This window comes from Camelina sativa, chromosome 8, assembly GCF_000633955.1.
Source record: "Camelina sativa cultivar DH55 chromosome 8, Cs, whole genome shotgun sequence".
Classification (NCBI taxonomy): domain Eukaryota; kingdom Viridiplantae; phylum Streptophyta; class Magnoliopsida; order Brassicales; family Brassicaceae; genus Camelina; species Camelina sativa.
Window position 1 is genome coordinate 19,309,314 of NC_025692.1, and position 10,779 is coordinate 19,320,092.

At 33.1% G+C, this 10,779-nt stretch overlaps 1 protein-coding gene across 3 annotated transcripts; it reads left to right on the forward strand.

Moving 5' to 3' along the window:
* Positions 7,273 to 10,579, forward strand: LOC104707534 (adenine phosphoribosyltransferase 4-like). 3 transcript variants are annotated; one of them, XM_010423907.2, is made up of 6 exons: positions 7,273 to 7,461; positions 7,681 to 7,791; positions 9,557 to 9,643; positions 9,753 to 9,902; positions 10,121 to 10,179; positions 10,290 to 10,579. In XM_010423907.2, exons 1-6 carry the CDS (start codon positions 7,380 to 7,382, stop codon positions 10,341 to 10,343), a joined length of 543 nt encoding a protein of 180 aa, XP_010422209.1. In that variant the 5' UTR covers positions 7,273 to 7,379; the 3' UTR covers positions 10,344 to 10,579. The 3 variants fall into 3 exon arrangements, with proteins under 3 accessions (XP_010422209.1, XP_010422208.1, XP_010422210.1); XM_010423906.2 differs by having other exon boundaries at positions 9,551 to 9,643; positions 10,290 to 10,577; XM_010423908.2 differs by lacking the exon at positions 9,557 to 9,643 and having other exon boundaries at positions 10,290 to 10,578.

Sequence of the window (10,779 nt, forward strand, 5' to 3'; positions counted from 1 at the left end):
CGAATCTTTTTTTTTTTTTTTTTTTGTCAAGACCCTTGATTTCATTCATTTATAAATCAAATAGAAAGGAAATGATCAATAATCCAAAGTTTAAACAATACAACAACAGAAACTATATTCTCTGGTTCGCTAGCAGCTTCTCTCTCTAGCACAACCATCGAGGTTTCTCCTCCCGGCGGCGCCGATCTAGGCCACTGCCCCTTCATTGTCGTATTCCTCTCTGATACCAACTCTGTTTCTAGACCGATTTCGAACTCATCGGAGATTCATCGGGTTGTCAAGCTACTCCGACCACGCTTCAGCTTTAACCTCTCTCCCCCCCTCTCTGCTCAAATGGTGGGTCTTCTCGGCGAGGTGATTCTCTCGAGACCCCAACCTTTCGATGAAAAATCTGAGACCTTTGGACGCCTTGTTTGTTTTGCTTTCTGTATCTCTTGCCGGTTCCCCTTGAAGGCAACCTCAACATTTCCTTGCTCCTTGGATTCATATCCACTCACCAAGTGTTCTACTTGGCTGCATTTGGAAGGGAGATCTGTGCTGCCTCCGGAACTGAGCATGATATTGACGGTTAAAGTTTCAACCCTAGCGAACCTTTATCCCCCTCCTGCATCTCTGGTCCCTCTAGTTTGTGTACCGGATCTACTCTGCTCCAATTCGCCGCTTTGTCCGATGAAAATTGCCTTCACAAACCAGACCAAAGTGCATTTCTCCAACCCTGTTGCTGGACAGAGTCATGCTGATTCTCGCCTCCAATGCAGCTCCGTACCCAATCCACCTCAGTCTTATCGATCCAGGTTTGAGCCCAATTCTCATACACGAATCCTGGTAGGTAGAGTATCCCGGTGAGAGTATGATACATGCCTAATGTTGAAGATTGTTAGACCCTACTCAATTTTCTCGAATCCAATCCTACTAGCTTCTCATGCCTTTGTTGTAGCTTGCAGCCTTAGTAGATATGCAAAAGCCTATTTAGGTTGGTTAGATAATTACCCTTGTCAAGATCAGTTGGAACGATTGTACCAAAAGCTCACCAAAACCCCCATATGTACCATCACGACTTCCTCCTTGGTCCTAACCTAGTACCTATCTTAATGCCCTAGGGCAAAACCGACTGTAGGTTTTGTTTGAGACTCCTTAACCTCCATGGCTTTGAGCTTCATGAGAGGGAAGAACCACCTATTTTGCTACAGCTTTGCTTCCTTTTTCCTAGATTCAATCATAGACCAATCCCACCTCTCAATTTCCATCAACCGTTTATAGGATGTAAACTCGGTTCTGCTTTACTTTGGCAATGTAATACCGGCTGCAAGCTTTGTGAGGGACTCCTTAACTTCCATGGTTGTTGGATTCATGCGAGGGAGGACTCACCTGCTTTATTCCGGCATTACACATATCATTTACGAGTACCAGTTATTGCCCCAGACACTGTGCAGAGAATTAAGCCAGAAAATGTATCAACTTTGGAACAAATAGGTTTGATCATTCTCTTGTTGGCGAGAACCCCTTCCCCCACTCCCCCTGAGTACAACATTTGTAAAATCTCCTCTGCATATATTACAAGAGCCAATATTGATCACATGTTGATCGAGGAAGTTGAGAAGTGCATCTTCATGTGCAACTCCACCATGATCCCAACAGATTCTTTAAGCATTGCTAGTCTCCCAAATTCTTACACCTCCTTGGATAACTAATGGAACCAATATCTTTATAAGCTTTGTAACCTTTTTATGCTTTGTAATCCTTTATTCTCTCATGTGTATGAACTCTCCTCATTGAGGATTTAAGCTGGAATGGAAGTTTGTTTGACAAAAAAAAAAAACAATATAACAAAGGAGACATTTCCCAATGCCAAACAAAAAAAGATAAAAGGAATCAACAAAGAGTCCAAGAAAGCTTTGAAGAAAAATCTAGCGGTTTGCCACATGTGAGGTCAAGGTTTGTTAATCAGTCTTCCACGAGAGGCTCAATGGAAGACACAATGGTCATAGTCCAACACAGATTTAATGACGTTGAAAAGGTGTTCTTTGCGATTGGTTGATGCTTGATGTAGCTAGCTAGACAAGTCGAGGGGGAAATGTTGGTCAAGAGATCTCTATGACCATACTCATGCCTTCGAAAACTTGATTTCCAAGCTATTAGGCCATGCAATTTCAATGACTTGGAAGCGGTAGGGATCATCAGAGAATCTAGCATCATGAAATTTTGAGTATGGTTGAAGCGCCATGACAAATTAGTTTGGTCTCTCTCCTAGAAATGCCTCGGCAGAGGAGATTAAGAATTCTACATATGATTTGAAAACAGTTCACCGCCAGCAGATAGAGAGCATACCTGAGCTGCAATACTGATAGAGAAAGATGGATATGGAAGTTCAAAAGTGAACCGGATAAGCCACATAGTAAGAAAGTGACAGCAGGTGGTGGTTGAAGTCGCTCTTCAGAATTGACTTGGAGTGAATGTTGGTCGAGTTCCAGCCACGACCAAACAAAAACAACTGCCAATTGGAGTTCAACGCAAAGAAACCAAGAGACTTCAAGTGATAGGGAGCATAACTAGGTGTTAAACTTTTCGGTGTATAAAGAGTATCCCTGGTGTTAATGATTTTCACATAGGTGGTTTTGACAACCAGACTATACATGTGTAGAAGGTTATAGAGAGAACGATAACCAAATCTCCTTAGAGGGTTTGTCATAATGTCATTTCCTTCCAGCCTTTTCTATTGCCTCTCACAGTAAGATCCAAAACCAAGCTAGGGAAACAAAATTTCTTCTAGCATGGAAACAACCATCCAAAACAGAAGTAAAGGATTGGTGAGAGAAGCCGATATATGTATTAGTCAAGGAGTCACTGACAGCCAGAGATAAACTAAAGCCATAAGCAAGTCGTTGACAATAAGAGTTCAACATTAACTTTCCAAGAGACTTCAAACTTATAGGATCAATAGAGTTCACCACAAGCAGAGCAAGAACCAGAAATTTCAGACCATAGGTTCAAAGCCATATCATCCTAGTTGACTTAGCTCTCAACATGACTAGACCAATGAGAGTATAAGATCAAACTACATATTACTTATAGTTTGCCAAATAATTAGACAGCACGGCCTGGGTTTTAAGATGTTGGGCAAATGTTTTGAAAGAGTTGCTGGGCCTAAACAATCTCCAAAGCCCACCAAAGAAAGAGTCAACTCTAGCTTTGGCTGACCTAGGACGAATGGGTACATGATGTCTAGTCGGAGCAGAGGGAAATCTGATTTGCAGTGCGTAAAGCTTCTCTAGAGACAGCGTCTTCCTCCTTGCCAAGCTCTGAGGGTGAAGTGTGGTTTGGGCGGAAGTCCATGAAATATAAAAAGCTGTAACTCTGAAGAAAGCAGCGTTGAGAGCTGTCATCATACTCCTTTGTCGAGGAGCTTTTGATGGTTCAAGAGACATCCCTGCCATCAACAAAGTCGAGATGAAGAATTCTTCAAGTTTTGACAGTCTTTCGGATCGGGGAAAATACATAGCAATGGACCTTTGGTTCGCTGTCGAATAGGCTAAACTTATAAATGGAATGGTGGGATTCACCGAGAAACACCTCCCTCCATTGTGACTTGTGAGATAATAATTATCCAGATTTGATAGTCCTTGAGGGATAAAGAAAAGGGTGCAAAAGGGTTTAAAAATTGGGAAAAAGGAATTAAAAAGACAACTATAGTAGCCACAATTAAAACTGAGGAAATTGGAGAAGCGAGTGTCCCGACGCCGGCGAGTCGAGACCATGCTGAACGAACGACACAGTTTTTAAAAAAATCACTCGCTGAGTTTTTTTGGAATTGATGACGTGAAAGTAGTTTCTAATCGCTGGTTTTTTTGATGACTCCACAGATATTGTATCACGTTTCCAATTTTTCTAATCCCACTTCCATTTTCTCCGACATTACCTTTATTACAATTTTAAATTATCGTTTTACTTTCATAATTTTTACGTTCACCGTCGTTTTTCACAGTCGCTATTTTTGCGATCAACAGAAGAACATGACCGTTTTCTGTACCACTATATAACATTCTATATATTGTCCTAAATCAACTTGACTTGGTGGACATGAACGGTAATGGGTAACTGAATTTTATTTCAAGTTCAATGTTCTTTTAAATATAAAAATTAAAAATTACAAAATCTAAATTACTTGTTTTAAAGCATTTAAACCAGTAAAGTCTTATATACGTGTCACAAAATCTTTGAAATACCCCTTGTCCCCATGAATTTATAACTCTTGTGTATCTTTATCGCATGTGCTGATATGACTTGTGACACAATATATGATCAAGACATTTTTATTTATGAATTAAACAATGAAAAATCAGATTTCATGCAATAATGATTTGATAGACAATAGGGGAAAATTAGAAAACTAAAAAAAACAAAATTATGACCAAGACATATAGTATATATTGCATGTTNAAAAAAAAAAAAAAAAAAAAAAAAAGAACAAAATTACATTGTAAAGGAGTGAAGACTGAGGAGTGATAAAATGGTAATGTAGAATGGCCAATCACAATTCAAAAGGTGGTTGTCTTTTAGGCTTTTTATATTCCAACCACTGTCTCAAACATTAAATAAGATAAAAAGAGACATCACTTTTCTTTTCACTATTTTCGTTTTTTGTTTGTTATGTATTCTTAGTTAAAAATAAAATACTATTTTGCATTATTCAGTTTTTTTAATATATAGAAAAGTTGTCAAAATCTATCACAACAGATTTGCCACTATAAATATCCCACTCTTCATTGTGGGATATTATAGATACCATTATGTGGTCTTTGATCTGTTTTTTTTTGTCAAATTTAATAAACAAAATTAGTTAAAAAAATTACATTGGGGAAACAAAAGAAAAGGTTCATATGTATATATATATTATAATATACGCAATGTGGAATATTAAATATTGCATTTTAGATGTGCTTACCTTTGAAATCATAGCAAATTATTGGGTCTAGCGCAAGCTAATAATTCGAGATTTTATTCTGATTTTATATTTGACAATATAATAAAAGATAAAATTCTAAGACTAAGATAATTAAAAAATATTGTAGCCAGAATATATGGTTATATTTCGTTGTTATTTCCTAACATATACATTGCTGATGGTGACAAAATATATACATTTGTTGGATAAAAACAACTCTTAACATGTATATAACGTTATGGTTTAGAATTATGTTTTTACTATATAACGTGGTTTCGAATTTTTCTTAAGAAAGTGCATGCCAAAAGTGAAAAAAAAAAATAAAACTAGAATATTTCAGAAAAAATATATATATAAATCGGTCAGCTACATTTTATCTCCTTCTACAAGTTGGATATTTTGACTATTCCCATTCAAACAAAACATCATTAGAGAAAACTCTCAAAATGATCACGCTATATCATGATTTCTTTTTTGTCGGCAAGTTTATGTTTCCAGGAAAAAAAAACGGAGAGTTTAATGTCGTCGCATAATGTAGAAGGTAAGATGATGCAATAGACCATTTGTACTCATACGTCGTGAGAAAACTTTTTTACAGTTTTTTTTTCTAATCACTGTTTCATTACCCCTAAAATGAAAGAGCCATAAGAAAATATGATTAAAAGCAGTGTCCTGAAGCAAGCGAATTCGCTCAATTGCATCATTATTTTTTGACATCACTGCACACATCATTTTTCACCTAGAATTTTAAGTTACTTTTTTTTTAGTTTGAGAAAATTAGAAAAACTGAATGAGCTAGTGACGAAATTAGATTTGATTTCAGTCAAATGCAGATAGCCGAGTATTGTTTTATTACAATGTTATTTAGATTCAAAACTAGCCTTATGTTTTAGTTAAAAAATGCGTTTTGTTTGTATTCAGTACAATACTCGTTAGAAATTGTTAGGGTTGTTACACTTGATTAGTTATGTTTTGCTTTTGATACAATTTAGAGATTACATCCTTCATCTCCACAAGATTTTTTTAATTGTAGAGAGAGGACGTTTGTAATCATCCCGAACTAGTAAAATCTTTCGCCAAGGGTTTTGCCGAGAAAAGAAATCATGGTGTCAAATTTTCCTAAATCATTTTCATCTCTTTACAAAAAAACATCAAAATTTAATTTCGCAATTTTCTTGACGAGATATTTGCTTCGTCAATCCATATATATTGTTAGAAAAAACTTATAGTTCGTATTATTAGACAAACAGTCTGTTTGAACTGCAGAGTCTTATTGTGGTAACAGTTTTCATATAAAACTAAGGGATATCCCGTGCTTAAAGCACGGATCAACATTTTTTTAAAAATTTATAATATAATAATCAAAATTATTGTTTTAGTTTTTTAAAATAGTTATTTTTTTTGAAATAATATTTATTTTTAATTGTTATGTAAATCTATTAGTCTAATTGAATACTAATTATTTTAGAATATTATAGTATATTATTTTTGACGTATTATTACAGTTTTATATTGTTTGTTTGTTTTATTTGCATCATTATTTTGTGAAATAGAACATAGTAATTTTAATATTATAATTGTAAGCAAATAAAAATTATTAATCTATCATGTATATAAATTTAGTTTTGCCAACCCACCAATGTGGAAATTAAAACACATATTTTCATACATTGGGTAATATATCTTCGTTTTAAAAAATTCAAATCACAACATATGCAGAAAAATATGCATTTTATAATTATAAGTATTATATGAAAATTCCAAACAATTTGTAAATAAAATAAAATAAAGATGATAGGACAATCATAATTTGAAATCTTAACAAAATCTTCGAATTTAGTTATTAAAAATAATTGTATTGTACACATGGATATAAAATTTTAGTTTTTAAAATACTGATTGGTTTATATATTTTTTAAAAAAATAATTAGTAATTTCGTCCATAATTTATTGGAGAGAGAATTTTTTTTTAGATTTTTTTAGATTTTTAAATATTTGATCTGTAAGTGTTTTTATTTTTTAATTAATTATATTTATTTAAATTAGTGAATTAAGCTTAATTATTTTTTAATGGCAATTGAATGTAATTTTTTTATACATTTTAAGGTTAGTTTCATATTTGTACTTCCCAATTAATATAGTAGGATATTATTTTTGAAAACATATATATTCTTTAATTGACATAGTGTCGTGAATATTTGGAAACAAATTTATAAATAAAATAAGTATTAAATCGTTTTGACTGACAAACAAAACAGGTTAAAAAAACACTTGAAAATAAAATAATATTACAAAAATATTCTCTCTATAAGTAAACTCGTATGGATGCCTTCTCTTTCATTCTCTCCATGAACTCTCTCTCCCTCTCTGTACTCTTTATATCAATTCCTATTTGATTCAAAAGATTTCCTTTTTGGGTTCTTAGAGTCTGTAGAAAATGTCTGAGAACGAAGTCAAGGATCCTCGTATCGATGGCATCAAAACTAAGATCCGTGTCGTTCCAGATTTTCCCAAGAAAGGTTAGTTTTATTTTCTTCCTCAGTTTTATATTTAATAATTAGATGTTTCTTTTAAGGTCTCTGTTTTTTTTTTGGTTACTGAGAAAAATTGTAACATTGTTGTCATCACGGTCAAAAATTTCTTATACGACTTGGGAAGTTATGGATACAATGCAAGTACTGTTTTCTTGATTGGAAGTGGGTTTAGATTATTTAAGAATAATAATGTGAAAATTGCAGGAATAATGTTCCAAGACATAACAACACTGCTGCTAGATCCTAAAGCTTTTAAAGACACTATTGATTTGTTTGTTGAGAGGTATCGACACATGAACATCTCGGTGGTTGCAGGTACTATTATTTAGATACATAGTTTTCTATAGATATAAAGTCAAAACATAAGTAATTTATTTTTTTGTCGTAATTTTATTCTTTGCTTTATCTAATTTTCATTAATATATAAACCTCGTGTTGGCAAAAAATATAATATATAATTATCTTGATGCATTTAGTTGAAGAAGATAATATAAAAATTGGATGAAGTTGATCTGTGTTGTTTAGGAATCATGATTCATAATATGATAATAAGACAACTGTGCCATAGTGGTATGAATGTTTGCTACAAGTGTATCATATTCAAGGTTTTACCTTAACCAAACCGAGATGAAACTTTAACATAAAAAAAAAGACGAAATGCGAAAAGCGCGATTTTTTATTATTCGAATTTCCAAAACAAAAAATAGGACACCAAGTGAAATGCAACTTCAACTTGATTTTTGTATTTCATATATTGAAAAAAAAAACTGAAACATAAAACGAAAATAATCTGATTAGACATTCTTAAAGTGTAAGTGTTGGAATCTGGTTTGGATAAATGGGTGGTTGATTTATGGATGCTACCTTTTTAAAAGGGTTAGCCCTTAAATAAAGTTTTACGGGTGCAAATGGTTGCAGGGTTGAACAGATTGAATCGGTTGAAAAAAAATTATTCAACCAATTATCACCATTTGCATTAAAAAGGTTGAACAGGTTGGAAAAAACTATTCAACCCGTTCAACTTAAAAAATTGAAAAAATAAACTAATCCTACAGCAAAAATGTTCAACTTATTCAACCACTATTTTGGAGATGAATAAATTAAATATTATTTAACCCAATTTTGTTTAACCCATTTTTTCAAATTTAAGCAACCATCTGGAGCCGTTCTATTTTTCCTCTCATCATTGCTATTCAACGACTTTCTTTATCAATACAGTTTTTTTTTTTTTTTTTTTTTCAAATGACTTTTAATATGTTTGGGTGCATTAGACATAAGATGTAGTGCAAATGCTAAACTAGAAGCATCTTAATACCATTTTGAGTTATAAAACAAAACACCCGATTTCGGTTAGAAATTGTGAGCATACATTACAGTAGACTACTACTAGACTTAATGGTCATTGCAACTTAATTATAAACCATCAACATGTGACATGTAGATCTATTACATAACTGTAATTTCTAATGTTTTGCTGTTACAATATATGGTCGTTTCAAAGTATACGAAGACTGTGATTTTTTTTAATCAAACATATATCTGATATAATATTTTTCTTAATCATTGGACCCCGATTTATAAATACTATAAAAGTATGAAAACTGTATGATGTATTCGGACCCTATTCAAATGCATATAATTGCACGTGCTAAAGGAATTTGATATCATTGTACTCATACTGAGATGTACACGTAAAAATAAATAAGAATTTATATATTAGAAGTTCAAAACCATATGTACACTTGGTCCTTTGAATCGTTAAGTTGCCCTGTGCTCTAGAATATGTCTCTTGCGTTTGTTCTACGGACAAAAGAGCAAGTCTTCAGGGGTTTTTTTTTTTCTTTTTCATTTTCTCTTTTGTTAAAGTCAATACTCTTGACTTTGTCTCTTCCTTTACAAGAATGTTTTCAAGGAATCTTTATTTAACAGTAGGAGAATTAGGGTTTCTCTTCGGTGTCTCTCGCATGCACGTCGTGTGTAGTGTCCTATTCGTATTGCCCCTAGTTACCACAGACTCAACAGTATCACTATATACAATTGACAGTTAAAATGTGGTAGTCGATTTTTTTTAAAGGTATAGAGGCTCGCGGTTTCATATTTGGTACACCCATCGCATTAGCCATTGGAGCAAAATTCGTCCCTCTTCGTAAACCCAAGAAATTACCCGGTTAAACACTATACCAAACTTTTATCAACAATATTCTTTTTTTCTTATTTTTATTATTGTTAAAGGCCAAACAATAAAACAAAATTAACTTTATATTATTCAAAATCAGGCGAAATAATATTCGAAGAGTATGAGTTGGAGTATGGAAGTGACCGGTTGGAAATGCACGTCGAAGCTGTAGATTCCGGTGATAGAGCATTGGTCGTAGATGATCTTATTGCTACGGGCGGGACTCTCTGTGCTGCCATGAATTTGCTCAGTAAATTACAATTTCTCAAATTGTCAAGAATATAACTTGCAAATCATTTGCCACTTCTTTAAAATACGAAAACGCTTGCAATCATACTGACATTGATTTATTTAGAATTCCTCGAATTAAAGTTTTCAATGGTGTTCCTACCCTTAGACCTACTAGATTCAATTATAAACTCGAAACATTTTTCACTGATCTTGATGAATATATATTTACTGTATTAGGAAGAGTTGGAGCAGATGTCGTTGAATGTGCATGCGTTATCGAGTTACCCGAATTAAATGTAAGTTAACGTTCATGAATTTTATTTTCCGGGTTACTTTCATAGTAATATAATTAAGTACGTGGAGGTTTATATATTTTTCTTTGTGTGCAATATTTAAAAATTTGCAGGGGAGGGAGAGATTAGAAGGAAAGCCATTGTATGTTCTCGTTGAGTATCGATGAAGTCATTATTATTTTTAAAATTGGAGAAATTAGTGGGCAAGACAATGCGAAAACCTTAAGCATAATGCGCTGGTTTTTAGATTTGGGTCAATTGGTCGGTTAATTTATGTTTTTTCTTTTTTTTTTTTTTAATTTATGGAACAACGGACGAAGATTATAAATTTAAATTTGGATTTTGCAAAATTTCGTGTTCCATCTATATACGAGAAGCTCCCATGGGAATTGAATGGGCTTGGTTCGTTACTAAATATAAAATTAATTAATTGTTTTTCTATATTCTGTTATTGTGATGATATATATTAGAATGTTAAAAATTGGATAATGATTAGCCATTTACACTCATCCAATAGTTATATATATTCATTAGTGATAGTTATCACTTAATCCTTTGCTTCCTCCCCAAGTAGTTACCACCTATATATATATATATGTTAGT

Bases quoted from the DNA above. Each gene is read 5' to 3' on its own strand.
- LOC104707534 (XM_010423906.2), top strand. From the start codon at position 7,380: ATGTCTGAGAACGAAGTCAAGGATCCTCGTATCGATGGCATCAAAACT. The intron at 7,792-9,550 runs GTACTATTATTT...TTTTTTTTAAAG, and splicing joins GAACATCTCGGTGGTTGCAG to GTATAGAGGCTCGCGGTTTC. The intron at 10,180-10,289 runs GTAAGTTAACGT...AAAAATTTGCAG, and splicing joins TCGAGTTACCCGAATTAAAT to GGGAGGGAGAGATTAGAAGG.